General features: G+C 50.1%; 1 protein-coding gene across 9 annotated transcripts in view; it reads right to left on the bottom strand.

Moving 5' to 3' along the window:
• Nucleotides 1-27,083, bottom strand: part of MYO9B (myosin IXB) — a 76,137-nt gene that overhangs the window by 13,946 nt on the left and 35,108 nt on the right. For 5 of the 9 annotated variants that reach the window (XM_016157699.2, XM_016157691.2, XM_016157693.2 and 2 more), the window contains exons 3-23: nt 25,336-25,430; nt 20,563-20,625; nt 19,943-20,042; nt 19,579-19,679; nt 17,962-18,091; nt 16,858-16,947; nt 15,440-15,556; nt 14,971-15,105; nt 13,760-13,881; nt 11,823-11,964; nt 11,327-11,531; nt 10,722-10,800; nt 9,569-9,658; nt 8,151-8,264; nt 6,759-6,798; nt 5,690-5,812; nt 4,746-4,826; nt 2,991-3,101; nt 1,723-1,845; nt 465-614; nt 219-385 (exon numbers count right to left, since the gene is read on the bottom strand). In XM_016157699.2, the coding sequence (XP_016013185.2) occupies nt 219-385; nt 465-614; nt 1,723-1,845; nt 2,991-3,101; nt 4,746-4,826; nt 5,690-5,812; nt 6,759-6,798; nt 8,151-8,264; nt 9,569-9,658; nt 10,722-10,800; nt 11,327-11,531; nt 11,823-11,964; nt 13,760-13,881; nt 14,971-15,105; nt 15,440-15,556; nt 16,858-16,947; nt 17,962-18,091; nt 19,579-19,679; nt 19,943-20,042; nt 20,563-20,625; nt 25,336-25,430 (2,378 nt within the window). The remainder of the gene's footprint in view (nt 1-218; nt 386-464; nt 615-1,722; nt 1,846-2,990; nt 3,102-4,745; nt 4,827-5,689; nt 5,813-6,758; nt 6,799-8,150; nt 8,265-9,568; nt 9,659-10,721; nt 10,801-11,326; nt 11,532-11,822; nt 11,965-13,759; nt 13,882-14,970; nt 15,106-15,439; nt 15,557-16,857; nt 16,948-17,961; nt 18,092-19,578; nt 19,680-19,942; nt 20,043-20,562; nt 20,626-25,335; nt 25,431-27,083) is intronic. The other 4 variants (XM_036233900.1, XM_016157701.2, XM_036233901.1 and 1 more) reach the window with 3 other exon arrangements.

Raw genomic sequence — 27,083 nt, 5'->3', positions numbered from 1 at the left:
GGTGATCTGAGGCTTCGCCATAAGCACTGCCCACCAGCCCTGGGGCGTCTCTCTAGGACCTATGTACCTAAGAGGCTGGATTCCTGCCAGTCCTTTCCTAGCCTCTATGTGTCCAGAACGATGTTCTGACAGTTCTGCCCATATCTCAGGCAGCTTTTAGGTGACTGAACTTTCTGGCTTCTGGAACATTCTAGGGGGTAGGACCCTGTTCTGCTCACCTCTTGCGCTGCAGGTGTCCCCGGCAGAGGCTCTGCAGGTGGATGATGATTTGTCTCTGGCGTCGGTAGGCTGCCCGCTGCCTGTAGCCCCTCCATGTGGCCTGGAGGTACACGGCCGCCTGTGTCCTCTCCAGAGCCCGCCTAACACGGTAGGATCTCCAGCAGGCCTGACAGCAGAGCAGAAAAGGCGTTCAGAGGCCATGCGTGAGCCACCCCTATACCCCAGCCCATCAGCCCGCACAGTACCTGGATGGTGGCTGCTGCCCGCCTCATCTGCAAGAAGTGCCGGCGTTCCAGCACCATCCGAAACCAGCTCTGCAGGAGCAGGATCTTCCGCACGACCTCCCGGTGCAGCGTCTCCTGCAGTGCCTGTCGCTCCGTCTCCTTTAGGAAAACCTGGCGGGCGCAGGCACAGGAGGGATCAGGGCGGCCCCCGGAACCCTTGGGTTCAGGAGGTCTGCACAGCAGCCCTGGGAATGAGCGCGATGAAGCGGGTGAGCTGACTGACCTAAGAGGAGTGTTTTTTGACATGTCCTGAGGTGCAAATCACATAACGTGAAATTAACAATTTAAAGTGAACAATTCAGTGGTATTTAGAACATTCACAATGTTCTAAATGCAACCACCACCTCTATCTAGTTCCAGATCATCACCCCAAAAGGAGATCCTGTCTCCATGAGCAGTCACTCCCCATTAGTCCTCCACCAGCTCCTGGCAACTGCTAATCTTCTGTCCCTATGAATTTGCTTATTCTAGATATTTCAATTAAATAGGATCGTATGCTATATGGCCTTTCGTGTCTGGTTTCTTTCATTCAGTGTAACATTTTCAAGGTTAATCTACGCTGCAGCATGAATCGGGGCTGAGCAATATTTCACTGTGTGGATGGACCACATTTTGTTCATCTATTCAACAGCTCAAAGACACTTGGGTTGTGTTTAACTTTTGGCTATTGTGGCTAGTGATGCTATGAACATGCGTGTACAAGGATTTGTTTGAACATCTGTTTTTAGTACTTCTGGGTTAATACTAGGAATAGAATTGCTGGGTCACATGGTAACCCTAATGTGTTGGGGAGCCATGAAGGGGTTTTTCATATTAGGTGAAGCCGTAAGACAGCTGACCTCGGCACTTGTTGGACAAGAAGCAAATGACACACCCCCAGAGGTGGGAGACAGTTCTGGAGGGAAGATGAGTGGAAGAAACCTGCCAGACACCGCAACGGTTACCGACGGCCCCTGAACGCCCTGTGGAATGGTGTCACTGTCTGTAGCCTGCGTGTGAGAAAGTGAGAAACAGGCCTGATGCCTGAGCCCAAGCCCAAAGGTGCATATTTCTGCCTTCCAGGGAGAAATAACATGCTAGGCCCCAACGAATGCACTTTCCCAGCAGAGCCTCTTATTTTTCAGTGTGTGACCCGGGCCCTTGGGCCATGGGAGGACCCTGTGTGCGACGGAAGGCAGGATACGGGTTTGCAGCTACTCGCAGTGGTGGGAACATTGACCTTAGTCTTTCCGATCTGGTAGCTCCTCTTGTCTATGTTCATCTTCTCCAGCAGGGCAGCGATGACCTCCCTGCAGGGATGGGCGTTCTTGGGCAGTAGCACCTGGAACTGCTCTGTGAAATCCTGGATGATTTTGGCAGAGAAAAGAGAATCCAAGTGAATGTTCCCACCACTGACAAGGAGATGGGGCTATGGCAGTTCCCTCGTCGAGCCGAGTTTCTGAAGCTGAAACTTGGTCTGACGTGATCAGTGTTGATGACACTAAAATCTTGGACATTCTGAAAAGTCTAAACTTAAGAAAGACAGTCGCAGATACAGAGCACTGGATCTTTCAGTCAGTTGTTGAGTAGCTATTGCGGGCCTGTGGGGTGCAGGCACTGTTGGGGGGCGAGGCCCGGAAGATGGGCCCACCCTTGGGGGTGCTCATAGTCTATAGCTCACTAGCAGGTTGGACCATAGCTGGGGATATGTGCTGTTTAAGTCAACGAGTATGTCAAATTTTAAGAGCCACACATTGGTAAAACACATCAGTATTTTCTCCCTTTTCTGTAATTTTTGCCTTTCTTATTTATATAGAGTGAGAAACATGATATTATCATTCTGTGGATAAGAGAGACTTGCCATGATGAAGCCAAGTCCCCGAGGCCAAAGGGTAAGCTTGAACAGAGATCAGGTGTTGCCACTTCAGGCTTTGGGGCTAGTGCTCACTCAAGCACCGAACAGCTGGTGCCAGAGAATGACTCAGCCCCATGCGTCAATGGTACTGAGACGGAGAAACTGTTCTAGCAATTTAGTCTTCAATAATTTGAGGTTACTAATGATCCCTTGTGCTTTGAGAATGTCCAGGGAGCCATTGCTGAGGTCGTCACCTCCCTGGGCCTCAGTTTCCATACTGGGAAAAGAGAAACCAGGACCTCCTTGCTGCTGGTTGGCAGAATAAAAGAGTTGGGTATAAAAGTGTCTATCACAGAAGGTGCTCGATAAAGAGCAGAGCTGTGCGGGGATCTGCTGGCGCAAATCCCTCATCCTGACTTGGTTCCACACCTCCTTATCCTTCAAGGCATGGCTTGGGTCCAGCTACCTCTTCTGAGGAAACTTGCCCCCTCTCTGACAGAGAATGATCTGGTACAAATCCCAGAGGTGCCAGGCGGAGAAGCCCTGGCATAAAGTAACATGCTAGGTTCATCTTTCAGAGCCATGCTCTCTCTGGAAGAGGGAGGTGGCTGGCCCTCAGTAGTGTCATGGGCAGCCACACACGTTCAGCTTACCTGGAATGTGTACTTGGCACTGTAGCCCGATCTCCGGATCCGCACAGTCTCCAGCATGCCCGTGTAGCGCAGCTGCTGCAGCACCAGCTCATCGTCAAAGCACAGCTCTCTCTGAAACGGCATGTGAGTGATCAGGGCAGGTGCCCAAGCCTACAGGTGGCTGGAGAGGGGGATCTGTGAAACAAGGTCCCATAGAATTCTAGAAATGGACATGGTCTGGGCACACACGTGGGCCCTGGCCGGTCTGGGACTGTTCCCTGCATATCAGCTATGTGCACCTGAGGATCCACCTTTCCTTGCTCTAAATGTTCTTTTTGGAAAAAAGAGACGAAACCAGTCAGCAGCAATGCTCAGGGCACTCATCTTTTCTAGAAAGCCTGGCATCTGATCTAATCTCTGGTGTCCAGGAGACAGATGCTACTTCTTACCCTAATCCAAAATGATGTGCTACAAAGAGTTCTCTCCTAAGGTACCACTCCTACTGTCAGGTGTTGAGATAAGTACTAGGGATTTGATGGAGAGATACTGTGGGCGTGGGAGCCACATGGATGCATAAAGGGGGTGAATCCTACTCGGGTCGGTTGGAGGTGTCACAGGAGAGGGCACCCTGGGCTGAGTGTTAAGGGCTAAGAAAGGTGGGAAAAGCTGAGTGAAGGCCCAGAGAAGGAGGGGGAGGCTGAGGGCTGACAGGGATGAGGGAGATACCTGCTGTAGGAGTGATGGGGAGGAGGGGCTAGGAATGATGCTGGTTCAGGGGGTTCCAAGTCTGAAGCTCAGGGGCCTGGCCTCCACACTGGTGGATGTTATTTTAAGTGAATGGAGGGGAGGGAATGGCATGAGGAGGTTGTCATGACTGGGCAGCAGGTGTTTCCAGTGTCTGGTGGGCTCTTGAGGCCAGGGATGCCGCTCAACACCCTATAACACACAGGATGCCCCCTACCCCATGGCAAAAAATACCTGCTGACACAGCCCTTGCCCAGAGCAGGTGCCGAGGGAGTGTTTCCAATTGCCCAAAGTGGAGAAATCTCTAGTGGAAGAAGAGGGGCCAGATTCTACTGCCAAAGGAATGGGGGCTAGAGAGCTTCTCTGAGACAGTACTGGGGGAAGTGGGAGGTAGGAAGGGAGAGGAGGAGAGGGCAAGACTTAGGGTCCCTGCTGAGTGGGCAGAAGCTGTGGAACCTGCCGGGAGAGGGCAGACTGGTCATCAGCAGAACGTCCCAGGAGCAGGGCAAGCCAGGGCAACAGAAAGAGTAGAGATAAAGGGGCTGGGAAAACAGAGCCACCAGGGTCCCCTGCCCACGTGTCACTTGCACTAGAGAAGAAGCCCAGATCTCATATGGCCCCCGGTAAAGTCCCAGTGGATCACGTGGATGAAAGAAGCAGAGCAGCTAGGGCTGAGCCTGCTGTAGGGGCCCCTCAGTGCTCTGTCTTTCCAGAAACTTCTGGATGAGCATTGGGCTCTGTGCTCCTGCTATACAACCTCAATCCCTCCCTTCCGGTACATTCTGTACTGCCCGTTTTTGGGTTGTATCTAAAGAGCAACCCTGACCTGTCCCTCCTCGAGCAAACCTGCTCTGGGGCCCCTCCATGTTCCAGAGGACGTCCCCACTCGTGGCTGCCCTTGTTGCCTCCTGCCAGCCATGGCACGCCAAACACTTGGGAACACTTAGTTCTTTGAGGCCTTGCGCCAACCCCAGCAACCCTGTGACCACCTGACCTTGGCCTTCACCTCCTCGGGATGCGGGAGCCCCTCACCTTCTCAGCGTTGGAGCGAATGCAGCGGATGAAGAAGGGCTCTGCCTTCCCCAGCGCCTCCAGGAGCTTGTTAAGGGATGTCTGGGGAAAGAGAGAAAAGGTGTTCTTCTGGGATCTCCCGAGGCATGCCTTTCGGTGGGAGGGGGTCCAGGTCACCTGCCTGCACCACCAGAGGGTACAGAAGGACATTCTGATTGGAGGCTGAGCTGACCCAGGGAGCCCCTGAGGGAGCTGTGGCATCCCTGTGGCTAAGGGCCACCATCTTCCCAGGGTTGCTCAGACCTCATCTTTGCTTCACATGGAAAGTGGGGTGGGGTAGAGGGCCAGACCAGATAAACTTCTAGGGATTTAAAACACGTGTCAGTTCAGAAAGGACCATGGATGGCATGATTTTGGTCTCTGGCCTACTGTTTCCAAAAAGGATTTGTGTGAGCCCCTACATGAGGTAATTGCAATTAAAGAAAGAAAAAAAAAAAAAGCTGAGGTAGGAACAGAAGACTCTGACTGAGGAAAGGGAGAAATAAAGAACCTAATGTGAGGGCCAGCAGCTACTGGAACCCCTAAAAAAAAGTATCCCCAAGCTTCCTAGCAGCCAGGGTGAAAAAGGGAAACATGACCTAAGGTTCAGTAGTTACATTAATTCACATATTGACTCGGGATATTTTTTAACTTGGTGGTTCTTAACCAGGGGTCATTCTATCCCCGCAGGCGCATTTCACAATATCTGGAGATTTTTTGGATGCCACGACTGGAGAGTGTTATGGGTGGGTGGAGGCCAGCAATGCTTGTCAACATTCCACAATGCACGGGACGGTCCCTACCCAGGAGAATGAATGATCCATCTGACCCCAAATGTCAAGCAGTGCCAGGTTTGGGAATCCCGGGGAAATGATCAGCTCCCCATGTTTGTTTTGTCAGAGCCACATGAGTGTTGCGCCACCCACCTGGAACTGGGCGCTGATGCTTGGTGGCTTCTTCTTCTTGTGCAGGTGCAGCAGTGACTTGGTGGTGCGGTCGTGCAGGGTCATGCTGATGATGAGCTTCAGGGACTTGGAGTCCAGCAGATTCTAGGACAGACACACAGGGTCCGGCCTGCCCTCCTGGGGCCCCAACAGGTGCCAACAGGAGGCACTGATCCTGGAGCTAAGACAAAGCCCCTGGGGGTGGCCGCTCTTGGATCTGTCTCAGGACTGTGCTGCTGGAGGGTTGAGGTAGGTGGGCCGCTGGGACTGTGCCTGGGCTGTGCCTTGTGAACAGCACCAACTCCACGAGAGCTGATTACAGCTTCTTTTGCAGCCCAAATACTGGAAGACAAGGGCCATGGAGCATAGCCTTCCCTCTGCACAGCCCAAGGAGTGCCAACCCTGTGTGGCCAGTGAGGGAATCTCACTGTCTCCTCTGCTGACCAGACTAGGGGCTGCTCTTATTCTTCTACAAACTTCATAATCTGTCCACATGCTGTACATGAAAATGGGACAGAATACCTGAAAGCCTATTACCCCTGGCTGGCTGCTGGGGTCTTGGCTGCCTGGAAGGACCATCCTAGCTGAAGGACTTCCTCTCCCTGGACACCCAGGAGTTGCATCCCCTGGAAGTGGCTCCTGGCTAAAAACCCCTGATGTGAGGTAGGGCAGAAGGGTCTGTTGCCTCTGAGCAGCATAAACTCTGTGGTGCTGTTCACGTTTCTGGGCTCCCCATCAACCAGGCTGAGCGTACCTCCTCGTTTAGTCCTTCCTCTGGCCCCTCTCAGGCTTATCACAGGAGTTCTCCTCTATGCCTCACTTGTACAAATTCCGGTTTTAAGAAACCCAAAGAAAGATACCTCCAAATCATCTCAACAGGTAACATTTTTGGGGGGGGGTGTGGGGGGAGAAGAGAGAAAAGAGAGGAAGGAAGGAAGCCAGAGAAGTTAAAAGCCCTCCCTCCCCACCCCAATTTTCCAGAAACTGACTTGAGCCAGGAGCTCTAAGACGGGCAAAAGCAAGGTGGCGTTAGACGGCATCACGTGTTTACCTTTGGAATGATCTGCTTTTGTTTGGTACCTTTACTTTTCCTGTCAAAATATTAAAAATGGTTTTGTGAACAGAAGGAACATGGGTCTAGATCTGGGTTAGTTCAGCAAGCCACGCTTGGCAGGTTAGACGGAGCAGGAGCAGAGAGCAGAGAGTCGAGACGCACAAGTGCAACGAGGCAGCCGCTACCACCTCTCCAAGGACCCAGCAGGGTGCTTCTGCTACAGTCTGTGCACAGTGACTTTCCCGGGTTACAGGAGCATCTGATCCGGGGGCCACCTAGATGTCCAGAGAGCAGGAGGGGGCGTGCTGGTAATCTACATGGCGGAACATGCATCTCCACAGGGCCAGCTATGGGGGAGGTGAGGGATCTCACAAAATGAAAGGGATACCTTGAACAGAGCTTTGAGGGACCCTGCAAGTTTCCAACACCTGCCAGGTGTCCTAGCTCTATTTGCTACATGTTGGCAAACTTGAAGCAGGCCCACAGAGCCAGCAGCAGGGCAGGGGTCTGCCCTGCAAAAAAACGAAATAGGGCCTGGGTAGGAGTGCTGTTTGGACTCGCATGGGAGCAAAGTTAAAAATGAAAGCTGATCTTTTGGCCGAGGAAGGGGGAACAGTCTCTACACTCTCAGACACTATGGAAACAAAAGAAAAAAGTTTTTTTAAAAATTGCAGCTTGGCTCATTTTTAAGAGCAGCCGAGGAGACAGGGCCTCACGGATCTGCAGAATTTGCAGCTGTGAGGTTCTATGTGTGTCAGGTTTCATCTTAATCCCCATGGGGTAGAGTAAGGCCTAATAAAAATGAATTTGGAAACTGGCTCCCTCGTGGGTACAAGCTGTGCCCTCAGCCAGCTCTGAGTGTCTGCCTGGCGCTGTGGGCATGAAAATCATCACCCCTGCGTTTGCAGATGGAGACCAAATGCTCAGAGCACTCAGGCCATGAGGTGAGTGAGAAAGGAGGAGTCTGGGTCCAAACCCAGTTATGTGGCTTCTGGGCCCTTTCTACCACGTCACGCCGCTCTCCTCACAAAGGAGGGCTAAAAATCACATGCCTCACTTCCGATGGCTTCTTTATGAGCTCACAGTGGCAAAAGGAGGGAAGGGAGCAAGCCTTGCTCTGCATGTTTAAGGGTAGAGAATTAGACACTTTGTGGGAGGCGTTTTCCTGTGAAGCTGTGTTGGGCACTGGGGAGCTGGCGGGGATTTGGGCCATACCATAGACACTGGGGTGGGCGTATGACGGCCACTGACTGACAGCTGGTGTGAGAACAAACTACGAGACAGAGCACAGCATTTGTAGCAGCCAATTCAGCAGGTTACAGGTCCCAGGAGCGAGGGAGGCGGTCGCTGCACTTTTTGGGGGGCACCCGTAACCTTGGGGGCACTCACAGGCCGAAGGTGTGGGGTTTCTGGAGCCGACTGAGGGACTGGAGAAGCCTACGGGGGTCCTCACCCTGCCAGGGCAATCCTTTGATGGTCTTGATGATTTGATCATGCAAATCGCTGAGTGAAGGGGTGGGGGAGGCGCAGTGACAGAGAAGAGACTGAGTTAGAGCAGTGGGCTGCCACCTCGGGGTCCCTGGCACAGTTAGGACTGTCCCCAGGCCACTGGAGCCAAAACATGCAGCTAGGGGAGCCTGCTAACCACTGCCTCTCCCTCCTGTACTGAGAAGATGGGGGCGTGGGGTTTGGCCAGGAGTGGCCCCCATTCCAAGGAGGCTCCCCTTCTCTGGGAGTGCCGCTTCAGGCCAAATGGATATTGCAATGTGAGGTTTCTCAGATCACTGAAAAAGGTCTCATATTGAAGAGTCTTTTGGAATCTGTGAAAAGCATCAGGGGGGTGCTGAAAATAGAAGGGGGGCTCTCTGTGGGAAGTAGATCAGCCTCTCTTGATTCTATGGCTACATGTCAGCTTCCTTGTCAGCTTCAAGAAAGGCCCTGGGAGGAATAAATTCAAATTCACACAGTGGTTCTCAGCTAGGGAGATGCTGTTTGGCTGTCATGAGCAGGGGGAAGAGAGGGGGATGTTACTGGCACCTGGTGGGTGAAGGTCAGGGACGCTGCTCAACCCCTGTGGTGCACATGATGGCCAAGGGAGAGCTTTAACCCAGAGAGTTCAATCTTATTGGCTCGGTTTTGTTCAATGACTGTAGGTTCAGGTTTCAGGTTTAGGTCTGCATCCCTTCTAGGCCCAAACTCTGACACCCATGTGTGACAATGAGAATGGCTTAGAGGTGAAAATCAAATGCTCTGAAAATGAGTATTTGTGAAGGACATCTACATGACAAATGTCTCTGACAGAACTTTGGGAAGCGAGGTAGCAATGACTAGCTGTAGGATGAAGATGAGAGGTTCGAGGTTTTTGCTTTGTTTCTGTTTTAAAAATCTCATTCCAGTTATTTCAAATGCATGTTTAAGCTCTGGGCAGTTGGCCTGGAAAGACCCCGACCGGCAGCCCCTCCTGTGTTCCATGCACCATGCCTGAGCTTGATGGCTGTACTTACCTCCACTCCCTCGCCCTCCAGGGAGGCACGGGGAGCAAAGACAACAGGGTGGTCACATTCACTTCCACACCCTGAGCAGTCAGTGCAGTGGCCAGGGTTCCAGAAAAGGCCCATGGCTCCGGCCCCTAACCCCCCAACTTGGCTGAATATGCTCAAAGTGCCCCTTCCCTGCCAGGACCTGAAGCCCCTTGGCTCGCTAAACCCCTCTCTCCTGGCCCTGGACACTGCGCCGAGTGCCTCGGGACGCTGGCTCCTCTGTTGTGCCTCCCTGGTCTTGGGTTCGAAGGCCCTCGCTCTACTTACTTCTTGCTTTCATAGAAAGCAAAGATGTCCTCAAAAGCGTTAATATCGAACTCCTCAGAGCCGTCAACTGAGAAATCTAGCATTGAGCAGCTGAAAGGGAGAATCTGTATAAACTAAATGCTCTCCTGGGTGGGACCCACAGCCCGGGGACATGGCTCTGGGAAGAATGACATCCCATCAGTGACTGCCGGTCAGGGGCCAAACTCAGTCTTTGCAGGAAAAAAAAAAATAATAATAAAAATAAAAAACTCCACAAACAAATGGGTGGGGGAACACTTCTTTTTTCTCCCCCTGCTTGCCCCTTTTGGATGAAAAAGCTGACATAAAAACACACCTTTTTAAAAGCAGGAAATCGAGACACCATGCTTTCAGACAAACGGCATTCAGCCACTTACTCGGGTGCTAGTTCTACCTTCACATACACACTTTTATGCATTTGAAGTTTTTATTACCAAGGGCATTTGTGAGTCTTGAGAAAAAAGTCAGGGACTTGGTTACTCTAGGGCCTTGGCATGTGTTGAACACACTGCTAATACACCTCTCCAGTCTCGTGTAGCTCAACTGGCCCCTCTTCTGGCTTTGTCATTGCTGCAGATGACTGAATGGTGTGTGGCCTTTTTCACCCCACCTTCCTGGGTGCACATGCCAGCTCACTTTTACACTTAGTACAAACTGGGGTATGTGAAGGGCCCTCGGTAATTGCTAAAAGGCCACAAAACACCCCACGTCATTTTTATGTGCAACAAGGAAATGTCAGTGTTTCTGACTGTAAATGAAGTAGCTTAGCAGATCCTCTTTTGGGACATGCTGGCTGGGCTGAGAGAGGAAGTGCCCTTAAATCAAGTCTGTCTCTCAGCAGGACCAGTGGCCCCTTGGCCCCATCCACCAATGGCCACAACCTGGCCATTAAAAGGATCCTTTGTAAACTGAGCTGCCCCAAGTATTCCTAAAGCAGATGACACACCAAGTGAGGACTGCCTTTCTGGGTGTAGGAAAGCGGCAGCCAGATGTTTGCTTCTGGGTCTTTCTGGTTCAAGTGACTTCTGCATAAGGTCAACCCCAACCTGGGCTCAGGGTGTGGGCTTTCTGGCATCGTTTTAAATAACGCTGCTGCCTACTGGCTATGGTTGGGACAAATCAAGGTCTCGCTCACCGGTACAACTTTTCTGATGGGGTGCTGGCTCCTCTATGCAGCTCTCCCAGGGGACTTCGGGGGCCAGGGCTGCCCAGACCTGCCAGGGACACAGATAAGATGGATTTGGGGGGTGGGTTCGCCTGGAGCTCAAAGGCCTTTGTCTTTTTCATGAAGCTGCGATCCTGACTTGAACCTATCTTAAAAACATGGCCTGATACTCAAATGTGGGTAGAGCAGGGAACTGAAGTGTCTGAGCCCTAAATAGCACCATTTACTCCTACTTCTCATAAGGCCTATCCTTGTGGTCCTCCTTTTAATCAATGCTCTTCAAAAAACAGAGCCACGCAGCTGATGTCTGGGGCTCAGGGGCCCTAAGGAGCTACTTAGTTGTTCTGGGCCTCAGGCTGTCAAAGAAAAAACGGAGACACACCTTCCCGCCTTGTGAGGGGGATAAGGTCAAATTATAACCTGGTAGTTTCTGTTTGGAACGACAAAAGAGCTCTGGAACTAGGCAGAGGTGGTGGCTACACACCATTGTGAATATGCTAACTGTCACTGAAAGGTGCACTTTAAAATGAACTCTGAATGTCCCCCTCTCGAAGGTGACACAGGGCTTCCTCTACCTGCAGCCTTCTCAGCCCTCTCGGCCCGCAGGCGCCCGGCCTCCCGGAGCACGGCCATGGCCCGGATAGCAGCCCGGAGCACAGCCCAGCGGAACACGGCCACTGGGTCCATGCCGATGAGCTCCCGCACATAGGAGCTGTCACTGCCCCGCAGGAGCGCCACAATGTCCGGCCGCATGTAGTCCATGTTCTTCTCCCGGAAGTCCTGGTGGGAGCAGAGGTGGGCAGTCACTCAGTGCCAGCACTGGAAGGGCTAGTGGTGGGGTGGAACCCATCACAACAACAGAGAGTGTTTTCTCCTGCTTGTGGAGCTAATGACTTGGGGCTGGGGATTTGGGCTGGCGATTTGGGCTCAGGTATTTGGGGCTGGGTCCGAGCACCCTGGCAGCTCTCCTGGCACAACTAATAAAGGGGATGGACAGAGAAAGTGCCAATAGGAAGGGGCCTCCAGGTCACCAACGTGATCCCTTTCAGGCCTCCCAGGCCTGACACATACCTTGATCTGATATTTCACCTTCCCTGCAAAGTGCTGAATGATGAACGCAGGCTCCATGACGGGGGTGCCGAGGAAGTACCTGTTGTCTTCATGCTGCTGTTTGAACTTAGCCAGCAGGGTCTGGCTCGTGGCGTGGGGGAAGCTGGGGTGAAAATTCAAAATCATTAGCTCCAAGAACAGTGGTCGATCACCTGTTCTGCATGGCAGCTTGCAGGCCTTCCACTGCCAAGATGGGTGGGTGGTCAGTGCTCAGGATGCTCTGGGTGGTGGAGCTGAGGGCTGGGAACCTGCTGCCTAGTATGAAGGGCCCAGGGCAAAGGGAGTGAGCTCGGTAAGGCAGAGCAGTAAGACAGGAACCTAGGCCTATCATGGGCAGCTCCAAGGAATGATCCCAGGACATTCTGGCCTTGGATCCGTGTGTACCTAGATGCTATGTCTTGGAGGGTATTTTGTCCAGGCTTCCTTGTTAGAGGGAGGGATATGGGGGCAGAATAAGGCACCCATTGTACCTGGCTATTTCTGCCTCCCATGAAGGGTATGCTGTAGCCGGCTTTGACCCACCTACCTGTGCCCAGCCTTGCTGCAAACACAGCAGCACGACGTGCTTCTGAATTCCAACACCCATGGCTTAAAGGGTGGGGGGCAAAGGGGGAGGTCCTGTAGCTGAGCTATGAAGCAAATCTTTCTAGTGTCAGGGAAAGAGAGTGGACAGCGAGCATCCCGCTCACATGGCTGTCAGTATACACAACATTTTAATGCACTATTTTAGAAAATCCAAATAAATAAATATAAAAAATCCACGATAAACCAAAATGGATAGATTTTAAACAAAGACAGTTCGAACCCTGCTGGGCCAGGCCCTTCCTCATATGCCTCCCCCAGGTGTAGCTCCGGGGGTTTCCTGGGGGTGACAATTTAGCTGTTCCTAATGCCCTGCCCTTTCTCTTATCTGAAGGTTCTCTGCCTGGATTCTAGTATGAATAAACCAGTTTGTCCCCATCTTGGATGGGGATTTGATGTGAGGTAGGAGGTGAGCCTAATTGCCCCAGCCCCACAGAGGCCTCAGCAGCACACAAAGGTCCAATAAACAGGTGTAAATAAAAGACATGTCCTGATACTTGGAAGCTATGAGTGTCACCTTATTTGGAAATAGAGTCTTCGCAGGTGTAATCAAGTTAAAAGGAAGTCACAAGGGTGGGCACTAACCCAACGTGACTAGGATCTTTATAAGAAGAGAAGATGAAGAGACAGTGATATGACTGCAAAGGCAGAGATTCAGGTGATGCAGACACAAGCCAAGGATACCTGGGGCCACTAAAAGCTGAAGGAGGCAGGAAAGATTCTCCCCTAGAGACCTGGGCGGGAGCATGGCCCTGCCGACACCCTGAGTTCTGCCCACTGATAGTGATCTTGGACTTCTGACCTTCAGGTTGTTTTTCACTGTCCCCTTTGTGGTCATTTATTACAGCAGTTGCAGGAAATGAATTTGGTAAGTGAAATTTAGTGACTGAGATTCCAGTGACTACAGCTGGGTGACCAAGCATGAGGCACCTTATAAATATCCCTTCTAGCCTTCACCACATCCTGTGGACAAGGGATGCCAGGCTTGGTAGAGTCTGGTGTCTGGGCCCCCAAGTCCACACACTGCCCTTTGCAAGAGTGCACCAATCCTGTGCCCAGATTCTAGACACAGGTCCCATAATCCTCTCCCAATAACTCCCAAGCTGGTGTATTTCAGAGTTCAGTTATTGCACATGTTAATATTTCTGTGGTGAATGATACGTGCACTTTGCAAATGTGAAGTCAGGATTTATGGCCAAATGAATCTGAGAAACTCAGAAGTTCTCAGGGTGTTTGGATTTGGGGTAAGGCTCTGAGGGCTACAGAAATGGACCAAGTGCCCAGGTGTGCAGATGCACCGGGCCCTGGACACTCACTTGCTCTCTTCGTCCAGCAGATAGAAGAGGCCAGTGGGCTTCTTGCTAATCAGATGGATGCAGCCGACGTTGTCTGTGTAGTCGATGTTGTGCCATGAGATCCCTTCACTCTGGTACTCCTCCTGCACAGTTTGGGGGGGTATCCAATAAGTTCATTATTTCATTGTTGTGCTAACAATTACATAGCTTGTTACATATAAATGTGTTATATTTATGTATGCATGTACACATTTAAATGTAGCTGTGTAAGTAACAGAATATATATTATATCAACACAAATGCATTAATAATTGTGTAAGATTATTACATAAGTTAATAATTAGCACTATGAAATAGAATGTACATTCTCAAACATCTATCAGAGCAAGGAGCTTAAAATAGTACTTAAAAGTCACCCAGGAGTCAACAAACTTTCTCTTTAAAAGGGCCAGGCTGTAAGTATGCTGAGCTTTAAGAGCTATGTGGTGTCTGTCACAATTACTTGGTTCCACTGCTGTTACTTGATATGTAAATAAATGAGCATGTTCATGTGCCAATAAAGATTTGTTTATAAAAACAGGTAGTGGGGCTGGATTTGACTGTTGGGTTCCTGCTCTGGAACTGCAATGTCTATAATAGCCATATAAGTGACCTATGTAACTTCGAATTTTCTGATAGCCACATTCTAAAGGTAAAAAGAAACAGGTGAAGATAACTTTAATAACATACTTACTTTAACCCCGTATTTCCAAATCTTTGCGATTCACTGTATTTTACTCTTCCCTCACAACTCAATGGACAGACAGCCAGAAAGCGTAATAGTGAAATCAGCTAAACGTTTATATAACTCATCAGTTGATTTCCCCCATCAGAATCATCAACATGCAGGGTGACATATGGCTAAAGGTAGCTGAGTATTTAGTAGTGAAAAGGCATATAATATAGATTATCGATATCATTGACCAAAGGAAATTCTTATAAGGCAACTCCATTTCTTCCATTAAACAACTTTCACATTTGAGCAGAGAGAAGGTATAAATACGACCTGTGGCCAAAAATATCCCTGACAGTTTGCCTCATCCCAGGCTGGGTGGGATTTTCCTGGACTTTCCCTTTTTGCAGAGAAAAATTCTGGGGGAGGTTTGCTGACAAACTGGGCCCCCAGGGAGATCCCAGTTCTAGCTCATTCCATCCTCTGTCAGGCTGGATGGGTAACGATGGCACTTCCTTACCTGCTCTAGTTTGAAAATATGCTGGTTGAAGTAATACTGGAGCTGCTCGTTGGCATAGTTGATGCAGAACTGTTCAAAACTATTCCTCTCGAAGTCCTCAAACCCAAAGATGTCAAGGACCCCAATGGACAAGCACTGGAGAGACAGAAGAAACAGTTGTTACTGGTGGGTTCCCCCATGGGAGCACCTGTTTGGTCATAAGGGCCCTGTGCTTGGCTGAAAGCTCTGCTGTTGCTGCCTTGGAACGTGTAATACTTGAACAAAAAGCCCAGTGTTTTCATTTTGTGCTGGGCCCTGAGAATTGTATCCTGTCTTGTTCTCTGGGCTAGGAGGAACTGGACTCTGGCCTGACACTGGCTACAGCCGCCTTAGCTCCCAACGTCACAGACCATCCACCTGTGTGGCACCATGGGCATGGCCTCCCCTGGCATAGCTGGGCGGACAGGTGAGCTGGGGGTAGGACACTCACCGAGACAGACTCTTCCATGTCTTTCTTATTGAGGAGGGCATGGTTGATGCGCAGGACAATCCAGTCGAACAGGGCACTATACAGAGACTTGGCCATGGAGTCGCGGGCGGTGATGGCCTGTGGGTACAGAGGGGGCGTCACAACTCGGCAAGGCAGGCCCCGCACTGCACAACCCCGAGGTCTGCACACAGGGGAAGTTGAGGCGGTAGCTTTAAATATCCAACTCATTTGACATGCCCCTTCTCACTTTGCTTACCACCCTGTGAGCTCGGATGCCCTTGCATGCCAAAGCATGAACCACGAAGCCCTGACCCAGGGGCCTGTGGTTCAGCCGAGTCTTTCTCATGTGCCAGCTGGGGACTGATGAGGTTAGAATGCAGATTCAGGGAGGGCAAACTAGCCAGGAGGCCAAGCTAGTTTCAAAGCTAGGTCCCTTGCTGTTCTGGGAACACCATGGGGCTAAAATTATAAAAGCAGTAATTGGCTTTAACCATTTTTTAAAAGGTTTATGGAGGTTTAGTTTACATACAAGAAATTCCTTTTTTTTTGGTTTTCTCTTTCTCAGGAAGCCATGAAAATGGAGCCGCGAGGGATACAACCCCATGCCTGCTGTCTTTCACTTAGTACGGTGCTTCTAGGGGGCGGCGGTGCTGCTTGGGTTTGAGGGGTTCTACAGAAACTTTCACGTAAAATTGCAGGGTGCCTTTGCCCCTAGGCGCTCAGACTGTGTCCATTTGTGCTACCCAAGTAGCTTCCACCAACAGCTAAAAATCCCCTCAGTGGCTAGGTACTTTCCTGCTGCCGTCCAAGCTGCAAGCTGTAGTCAGTATTGCTCTTGAGAAATAAAACACAAGAAAAACACACCACAAACATCTAGACCGAGGCAAAGGCCAGAGAGAGGTGCCTTATCAAGATTTAGGGACCCACATAATGGTTGTAAAGGTTATATTCTAGTTCTGGGAGCGACAATTTTTTTCCTGCAAATGGCCGGAGAATCAATATTCTTGGTTTTGCAGGCCAGATGGTCATTGTTGCAACTACTCAGCTCTGTGCTGCAGCAGGAAAGCAGCGGTAAACAAACAGGCATGGCTCCATGCCAATAAAACTTTATTTACAAAAGCAGGTAGTGGGCCAGATTTGGCCTGTGAGTTGCAGGTCTCACGTTCTCTGCTGGTAAGAACCAGCATGCCCACAGGGGAGCCAGGAACACGGAGATGAATACATGTGGCACAAGTTCTGACTCTTAGACTGCAGTGTGCTGTCTCAGCTGGTCTGTGCTGAGCCTGAGCTCACATGGGAACCAGAGTTCTCTGTCACTTTCAGTGCAGGAAAGAGACCACCCGCTCTGTTTCCAAAGGATCTCTTTCCACTCGTGTTTTGGGGCCCAGAGCCCTGCACAAGACCGGGGCAGTGCTCACCTCGCTGAGACTGTAGGGAAGGATGAGCTTGTCATTGGCAGTCACTGTTTTTCTTTTGGTCAGAACCTCCACCAAGATTTCTCGCTTTACCTGTTTCAAGGTCAAGGAGGAGATAAGGGGGTGGTGAAGAACTTGTCCAGTGGGTTCTCGTGTCATTGAGATAAGGCCTGAAGCCAGAGGAAGGCAGAAGGACCCCCAGAAGCTATGCCAGAAAGTGGGCCCAAAGCCCATCCTCACGGCTGCCAACCAGCGAAGTGTGTGCTATGCTCAGTGCATTTCACAATGGTCACACCACAGGCTTGCTCAGTGCCCATGGCTGACAGCCCTGGGTATATGGCTGCATAGGTATGGGTGTCACTGTAGTCCTTGGGCACACATGTTGCCCAGTGACCTGCATGTATAGTTGTTCCCAGCCTACATGCAGGGGCTGGTGAGGGGCTTGTCCCTCCCTGACTACCAAGCCCCCTACACAAGCCAGCAGCGGTCAACAGTTGGGGCAGGGGAAGCTGCCTTAAGTCTGGGTACGTGTGTTCACTCATCTTCTTGAACACAACAGAAGCCAGGGCTCCTTCTTTAAGAAGAGCTACAAAGGGAATGCATGCTTTGAAAGCAGAAAGACTGAGGACAGGGCTTCTTAGCCTCGGCAATACCGACACTCAGGGCTGGACCATTCTTTGTTGGGGGTGGAGGGTGTTCTATGCATTATTTAAAGTCAAGTGGCATCCCTGGTCTCTACCTACCAGAAACCAGTAGCCCCTCATGTTGTGACAACCAAAAACACCTCCTCACATTGTCTTTGGGGTTGAGAAACAGACAAAGGGATGGCAGACAAAGGGATGGCAGGTGCAATGAGAAGATGACCTCGCTGACCAAATTATGGTTTTAAAGAGCTTTTTACATGAGGGACAGAGGTGGGAGGTGACCCTGTCCAGGAGGGAGTCCCTCAGAAATGAGGAAGGGACACGGCGAGATTGTGGAGAGGAAGTAAGTGCAGGCCTGGGTTTATAGAAGCATGGCCAACGCAGAAAGTTCTGGATCCTCCAAGGCCATAGGCTCTGCGTTGGCCCGGCATGCCCCGCGGTAGCTAAAGGCAGGAAGCGTTACCTTTAGGAGCTGTGACAACGTGTCCAGCACCCTGGGAGGCCCGACCTCCAGGCCTTCATCTCGGCCCGTGGCTCTCTTCTTGTATGTGACGTTGCCCAGGTATAGGATGGCTGAGAGGACAGAAAAAATCCTGGGAAAGAAAAGGAGCCTCAATTGGTGTGGTTTATCCAACTGTTAGATGACGGAACCTTCCATGCAACTGGGCTGAATTTTTAACACCATCAAGTTCTAGTCAGAACACACGAAGTTTGAAAAACACTGAATCCCTCTGCCGGGGGACTCTCTCTGTGGAATGTGACTTAGGAGACAGATATCTCTAATCTTCTGTTGTTGTGGATGCTTAAAATTTTTTTTTTTTATGGAGACACAGCATGCAAAAAAACCCCCATGATTCCCAAGTGTAGAGATGAATTGTCATACAAGGTATAGATCCTCGTTAACTAGCATTCACTCAGACCAACAGAACATTTCAGGCCCTGGAACCATCCAATCCAACAGAGAAACTACTGTCCTGATGTCTAACACTGTCTGTGAACTTGATGTCTATGAAATTATATGGACTTGTATCTGGACTGTCGCTGAACAGCTGTGATGTGGAGGTACAATGCATGTCACTGCACATAGACTTGGTGTGTTCACCCTCAGTGCTACAGACTAGCATGTCAGCCTCAGCGCTGCTGGCATCTGGGGCCAGACCATTCTTTGCTGAGGGGGAGGGTGTCCTGGGCACTGTGTGATGTTGAATAGCATCCCTGGCCTCCACTCATCCTGCCTCCCACATACATGTAGTGTGTGACAACTGAAAATGTCCCCAGACAAGGCTCTGTCCCCCTTGGGGACAGAAACTCCCAATCCCCTGCCATGAGAACCACTACCAGGTGCGGAGTAGTCTGGGAGTTGGCAAACTTGGGCTCGTTTTTATATGGCCCCTGAACTAAGTTTTGGTTGTTTTTAAAGTATCGTTAAAAATGAAAATGAAATGCAAAGAAAAACATGCAACAGTGACCCTGTGGCCCATGAAGCTGAAAATATCTACTATCTGGCCCTCTCCAGGAAGTTTGCTGACCTCTATATGGATCAGATTGCCATTTATTTATTAATTTATTTAATCTCCTGGCATTTGGAGGTGGTTTCCAGGCTTTGGGTCTATTATAAAGGAGGCTGCTGTGTGCATTCGTGTGCATATCGTTGGGTGAACAAATGTATGCATTTGGTTGTACATGCGTAACTGTAGTAAAAAGGACCAAATGGTTTTCCAAAGTGAGTGGCCTGATTTGCACCTTCCTAGTTCCTGCTGTCTGTCCGGCAGGTATGGAGAGTACCCTCTGCGGTTTTCAAAAATTAATGGTGGCAAAATACACGTCACATAGAATGTACCTTCTTTACCATTTTTAAGTGTACAGTCCCACAGTGCTAAGTATCTTAATGCTGTTGGGCAAAAGCCCCTGAGGTTTTAACTGGCGTCTCCCAATGACTAAGATGAGAGTCCCTTTCCATGTGTTTATAGTCACCGGGCTGCCCTCCTTAGTGCTGGGGCAGCCGTCATATCTCAGAGTGACCAGTTAGATCTGGGAGTACCGTGTGGGAGATGACAGGATGGCTGGCCAGCCCACTTACTGCTTCTTGGTGGCAGGGAGGAAGCCCACCATCTCCATGGCCTGCTTGAGTCTTTCGAAGTCATGCTTCAGGTCTTCGCCATCTTCGATCTTCAAGTTATGCTGGAAAACAAAGTTGGTGACACTCTGGGTATTTCTGGGCCAGTGAGGGTGGTGTGTGAGAAGGATTTTGGCTGGAACAGATGGGGCGGTGCCCAGGATGCGGGGAATGAATGGGCCCCTTTATGCAGTCTCCTCTTGGCCTCCCTGGAGCGGGTTTTGGGGCTGGAGGTGGCCAAAGCTGCCTGCCTCTGACCTCCCAGAAGCACGTAAACAGCCTGAGGGGAACAGAGGCGGCATTTGTGGCCCGGGTTGGGGCTATTTACCTGGTTGAGGTAGAAATAATCTTCAGGCTGCTTGAGTTGAAATTCTTGTTGCTCTTCCTCGCTGACACCAAGTAACAAGTAATAAAACACGTGGTAGTTCCTGTGGGTCAAAATTAGGGGAAAAAAGTCATTTTTGGAGGCCAAGCAACAGCTACTCTTCAAATCACTACTAATGTTGCTTTGGAGACCAGGGAGGAAAAAGCACCTCAAGTCCACACAAATTTGAGACAATAAGTTGATTCTTATTATGTCGTAATAAAAACCCCAAAACATGAGCTGCTCCAGTGAGATTTCTCAGGGGTCGGGGTGGAGGGTTAGGCATATGTCTCACTCACTGGTCAATCAGAAATGCCTCTAATGTAACCACTTATGGCAGGAATCTGAGCATCTACTCAGGGTAAAAGCCCCAGGGAGGCACAAAAATAAACACAAAATAGTGACTTCTGAGGTGTGAGCATAAAGCTCAGGGCCACAGGGCAGGCCTTGCTCCCCGGAGGGCTGTGCCACCACCTCCCAGGGGAGTTTCCCGATCTCAGGATGTCTGCTCTCTCCTCTCAGGATGTCTGCTCTCTCCTCTGTAGGGAAGGCAGACGTGGTGGCTTGCCGAGACCTCGTCCTACCTCTCATCCTTTTCCTGAGAGACCAGGCGAGACTTTTCAAGCAGGTATTTTTCAACAACAGCTCTGTCATTAAAGGAAAAAGAAGAAGTAAAATGTTACGTTTTAATATTGTTTCCTTATAGTACTAGAGGAATTTATTACCATGGTAAAGGCAGCTGTGGATGAACTTCTTTAAACACAAGGTAAATAACGATATGTACATATAATCGCCCTAAATGTCATAAATATAGTCACCTTGAATGTTGTAAATACAATCATACCGAATGCTGCAAATACGATCACCCTAAATGTTCCCCTTCTTATGACTACTACTACTATCTATAAAAATAAGGAACCTGGGTTGGCCACTTCTGCTCCCCCGGCCAGATTCTGGGGGACCGCTGCACAGAAGCCCGGGTGGCATCATGTGGGACCTCCCTCCCAGGGTACAAACAGGAGCGATTGTACCCATGTGTTCACTGATGATATAGGAAGACCTCCCCCTGCTCCCACCATCTCCCCAGCAATTAAATGTTTCTCCAATTGACAATCTGAATATAAGAGATTCATTTTGCTATTCTTTTTACAGCTTTATTGATTACTGATACATGATAAACTGCACATAAAGTATGCAATGCGATGTGTTTTAACCGGATCCTTTCATAATCCACATAATTTTTAAAAATAGCTTTATTAGGTTTAATTGATGCATGAAAAACTTAAAGCATGTGATCTGATGAGTTGTGACACATGTTAACGCCCATGAACCCAACACCATGATCAAGACAACGGACATATCCCTCACCCCAAAAAGCTTCCCTGGGCCCTGTGTCATTCCTCTTCACCACCCCGCCCAAAGCAGCCACTGATCAGCCCCACTTTAGTTTGGATTTTCTAGAATTGTAAAGAAATAGAATCATTCTGCATGTCTGCCTTCTCTCTCGGCACGACGATTCTGAGGTTGAGCTATGTTGTAGTACGTATCAGAACTTCATTCTTTTTTATAGCTGAGTAATATCTTATATATGTGGACACATCACATTTTGTTTATCCATTATCAGTTGATGGACACTGGATGGACATGGCCCCATAAGGCTGTGTGGGTGCTGGGGCACGGACCAGGAAGCTCTGCAGCCACACTATCAACACTGTCAGCAGTGATGGCAAACGTTCCAAGCACTATTGTGTGGGATTTAATACCTTCAGTCCTTCCGTCTCTCTGGGGTGGGCACTATGGCTCCTGCTGATGGACAAGGTACTAAAACTGAAGAGGCTATATGCTGCTGGGGACCCCACAGGAGGGAGGTGGCCTGGCAGGAACCTGAGCCTGGCATGAGCCTTCCTCCACACCCATGGGGGCTGGAGGAGCTTGTCTCTCATGGGATCCAATGTCACCGAGTGTGGGAGCTGGATGGGGCTGCAGGTCAACCTCATCCAAACCCGTCCTATTTTAGAGCGCCAGAGGCAGCTGGTGCCCGAGGGGTGGCAGCGCCAGAGCCCTGATCCGGGACTTGCTGGATGCGTCTGCCTATCTCTCCAGGACGGCAGTCTTCTGTCTATAGCCTTGCTTAGGACACATGCACACGCACAACACGCACAAATGGGTTTCCTCCCTTCTTTCACACCCATGTTTTCTTCTATTTCTGCCCCCTCTAGAAACTATTTTCATTAGCAGCAGTTTGTTTTCCTGGGGAGGGAGACTGCATCTGGCTCTAGAATCTGACTCCTGTTGGAATTTCAACTTGTGGCCAATATTCCTTGGGTTGTGTCGGCTCATAGGAAAGGACAGTGACCCATCACCAGGCCGGAGCTGTCATTTCACTGATGACAGTCTCTTTCCTTTCCTGATCATCTAGAAGGCCCTAGGGCCCAATGAGGATTAGTAGGGGGCTAGGATCCTCTGGCACTGAGCCCTTGAACCCATAAGAAGATGAGGCCTTGCAAATTGGGGAACTAGGGGAAGGCTTGGACTACCCCTGACCCCTGGCCTCAGCAGGAAACAGCATTGAGAAGTGTCACCTGCCCAAAAGCAGAACCAGGTCTGGGCCCACTCCTTGTGAGCTGGCTGTGGCTGTTCTTTGGACAGGAAGTGTGCCTCCTTCTTTAGAGTGTGGGCAGGCCATGGTCGTGGGCCAAAGGGACGCTTCCTTTCCTGAATTCAAGGCCACAGATAATACTCTCAAAAGCTGGTCTATGAGATCTGACCACTCAGGGCCACTGGCTTTGAGCTTGATGGGTGCCTACAGTAGGAGGGGCAGTCTAGACCATGTGGCTGAGGGCCAGCCCTTGCTGGTGCGCTGGGTCAAACAGTGGCCCCCAGGAGATATATCCACCTGGAACCTGTGACTAGGATCTTATTTGGAAAGTCTCTGCAGATGTAATTAAGTAAAGGATTTCAAGATGAAATCATCCCGGATTATCTAGATAGGTACTAAATCCAATGACAAGTATCCTAAATGACAAGAGAAAAAACACAGAGAGACAGAAGGGAAGACTGTGCGCAGATGGAGGCAGAGATTGGAGTGATGCAGCTACAAGCCAAGGATGCCTGGGGCCACGAGAAGCTAGAAGAAGCCTGGAAGGATCCTCCCCTAGAGCCTCTGGAGGGAATGGGGCACTGCTGATACCTTGAGTTGACTTCTGGCCTTCAGGACTGTGTGAGAAGAAATTCCTATTGGTTTAAATCACCGGTTTATGGTGCTTTGTTACAACAGCCGTAGGGCATCAAATGGAGACCACACGGAGAAGGAGAGCTGGGGGGAGGAGGAGGGGAACAGTGCCCACTGGGAGCAAAGGCTCTGGCCTGGGGCCTGCGGAGCCAGTTCAAGACCCAGAAAAACGTGAGGCGGCCTCCTGGCACCTCTGCTCCCCCCAAGATAGTATGTTTTCGTATAGTCTGCCTAGTCAGATACTTTGGGCATCTCCTGCTGGACCACTGGGAGAAAAAAAAATTTTTTTTCCCCTCTTTAATCAACCCCCCCCCCCCATGTTCCACCCCTGACCTATGGATGTTGCCTTGTCCCTTTTTTTTTTTTTTTTAAATAATTGGACCTCTGAAGGTGGGGCATCTCCCCCTACACGCTCACGGTGCGTACCTGGGGACCCTGGGGCCTGGCGCACCTGGGGTATGGTCCATGGCTCCACCCGGGGCACGAACCCAGGACCTTTTGCATGTAAAGCAGACATGCTAACCATTACACTATGGATATGCCCCCAAAAAATTTTAAAGAAGAGGTGAGGGTCTTTGTGAAGAAGAGGCCAAGGCCCATGGGACAGGTGAGTGGCACCAGGTGTCTGATTAATTATGTGCGGCACACACTATGGGTGGGTGGTAGTGCCCACACAGGTGTTGAGCTGGGGCCCAGGAGCACTCAAGGAAGGACAACTAGATGGCTGGAGGAGAAGAAGGGCCGTGGGGAGAATGACCAGCTTCCGAGCACCCCTGAAGACTGAGGGGCCAGAGGAGACCACTTATTGAAGGCCTCTCACCCACACCACTACCCATTCAGAGCCTGGGCAGCAGGAAAAAGGAAGGAAGCCAGAGGCTGAAGGATTCACAGAAACAACATTCCTGTTCATGTTCTGAATGTGAACTGTCAACTGGAACGATCATTAGATGGACAAAAGAATCGAGATAGCCCAGTCCCTGTCACACTCGAGGACCTGTCCCTTCCTGAAATGTCTTCTCTCGGCCTCCAGGAGCCTGTTGCTCAGGTCCACCCAACTCTAACATACAGGGCTTCTCGCCCTGCTGCTCAGAGCATCACCTGAAACCTTTACGAATCCTGCTGCCATTGAAAACTCCCACGCCAGATGTGGAGGGGGCAGGATTTCTTCAAGTGACCAGGCAATGGGCTGTGCCAAAATATCTTTTTATTCTTTTACTCCAAAATAGTTTTATTGGCTTATAAGAACTTCTTTGTAAATAAAAAATACCCCAGAATACTACAAAGTATTAAATCACAATATATTTTTTAACCAATTGAAATGACAGAGAATATACATTTTTTAAAGAAAAAAAATCTTACAGAACTGAATTCTGAAATAATGTTATGGCTTAAAAACTATAACAAATAGATAATTCCTTATAGCGTTAATTTATTGCACAAAGCTGTCAGATGTTTTCATAAGTATAACTATTGCCTTGAGTGCAAATAAACACAATTTCAGTGTTACATTTGGTTGCAGCAACTGTGCCTGCATCTGAGGAACTCACATTTCTGGCACAAATGTTGGTTTGTTTAACTTCTTCTACCAGGCAACCACTTCACAATCCAGTTACCACCTACCCACTTACCCATCTATGCATCCACCCACCCACCACGAATCTATCCATCCACCATCCACATAGCCATCCATTGATTCCCTGACCCATCCAAGCATCCATCCATTCTCCCATCCAACTGTCCATCTGTCCATCCATTTATCCATTCATCCACCTGTCCACCCTTCAGTACTTCCTTGGACAACTGCCTCGCTTTGTTATCCAGTATCACATCTCCGTCTGGCTAAAGGGGCACATGTTTGACAAATGCCAGAGTCTACATCACCTCTGCTTGTGCTATCCAAGACTGACAAAATTAGGAACCTCATCAAGACCAAGAAACAGGTTGATGTGTTCTTGCCTGTTCCACCTATACTCCCAATCTCAACCCAATGCTCTGACCTTCACATCGAGGACTTAAACTCCCACTGCCTTCCTTGTATGACTCACAAATGTCTGTTCTCAGGCTGGCTCCCTTCTGCAGGGACGCCTAAGGCTGGAGCACACAACTCAGGCAGCTGCCAACTCACCCTCTCACGATGCCGCTCTCCAGGTAGTTGACCTGGATGAATTTCCCAAATCGGCTGGAATTGTTGTTGTGGGCTGTTTTGGCGTTCCCAAAAGCCTGTGAGGAACACAAAAATAGGTTTTCAGATGGTGAGGATGAAATTTCTACAGGCCTCAGTCTGTAGCCTCAGAGCTCCCTCTGGGCATCACAGACACTCATGCAGTGGAAGTCACTCAGCGGCCCAGGTGACGACTAAAGAACACAATGGTGTGCAGTCCAGGTGCACTCCAACAGGTTGTGGGAAGGAAGGGCTCCAGTTTTAAGTCTGGGAAGTTAAAAATGCCAATTATCAGAACTGTTTCCCAGTTATAATTTTCATATAGCAAACTCCAGCCTGTGGGCCGAATTCAGTTTGCTGTATGTTTTTTTACTGCCTATGAGCCAAGAGTGGTTTTTACATTTGTAAATGGCTTTGAAAAAACACTAAAAGAAGAGTAATATTTCCTGACATGTGAAAATTCTATTCATGTCTGTGTCCATAAATGAGGTTTTCCTGGCACATAGCCAGGTCTGTTCATTTATGGATTGTTCGCGGCTGCTTCTGTGCTGTGAAGGCAGAGAGGCTGTGACCGAGACTGCCTGGCTTTCGAAGCCCAAAATATTTATTATCTGGCTCCTTCCAGAAAGGCACCAACCAGGCTGGGCATGAGGGAGCGGGCATGGAGCTAGGTGTCACCCTGGAAGGGTCCTGCAATTCTATGCGATGACAAGCAGTTCACAGCAAATTATTATTTTTTAATTGGGGTAAAATTGACATAAAACCTACCGTTTTAAAGTGAACGATTCAGTGGCGTTTAGCTCACGATGTTGTGCAACCACCACCGCTAGTTCCAGAACATGTCTGTCACCCCAAAAGGAGGCCCTGTCCCCATGAGCAGTCACTCCCCACCACCTCCCCCGGCCCCTGGCAACCACTGATCTGCCTTCCGTCTCTGGATTTGCCTGTTCTAGACGTTCACATGAGTGGGGGTGTACGATACGTGGTCTTTGTGTCTGGCTGCTTTCACTAGGCATGTTTTCGGGTCTCACCTGTGCGGTAGTATGACTCAGGGCTTCATTTGCAAAATGGAAAGTATACGTAGTGCATGGAGCATGCAGCCTGGTGGGGTCCCTCCTGGGGCCTCCCATGTGACCACCAACCAGATTATGACAGAGGACACCCGCTGCCCCCCACTCAGGTTCCTAGGGTTTTCCCTTCGCATGTCGTACCCACTGCCCCTGAAGGATTAAGACAGGGAGAGGGTATGATGGGGCCTTAGGGAAACTCAAGGCAGGAAGATGCCTGGGGGTTGGGCTCCCTCTTTTAGGGAGAGGTAGAGGTGGCAGGGCGGAGGGAGGGGTAACATGGGGGGAGTGATGCTCCAAAGCCACATGGGCAAAGGGAAGCTTGGTGGCAGCAAAAAGGGTATCAGGCTGATAATGTTGCTGTTTGAGGAGGCTGAGCTGCATGGGGAGGTGGGGTAGGGGCAAGGGCAACAAAGAGGAGGTGGCAAGGTCACTACCAAGGTCTGATGGGGGTTTGGGGGGAGAAGCGGTCAGGCTTGCAGGGGAGTCAGGAACGAGATGTGCTAACATGGAGAGGAGACTGGGTTTCCTTGAAGGTCTCATTCTGCAATGGATGAATGTAGGTGAATCACCGATCAGAGCTCCTGAGGGGGCAGCCTGAAGGCAGAAGCCCCATAAACGAGCATCTGTGGGAAGGCCCAGGAC

The sequence above is a fragment of the Rousettus aegyptiacus genome, unplaced genomic scaffold (assembly GCF_014176215.1).
Source record: "Rousettus aegyptiacus isolate mRouAeg1 unplaced genomic scaffold, mRouAeg1.p scaffold_m13_p_16, whole genome shotgun sequence".
NCBI lineage: Eukaryota > Metazoa > Chordata > Mammalia > Chiroptera > Pteropodidae > Rousettus > Rousettus aegyptiacus.
This window is presented reverse-complemented; position numbering and strand designations above follow the sequence as displayed.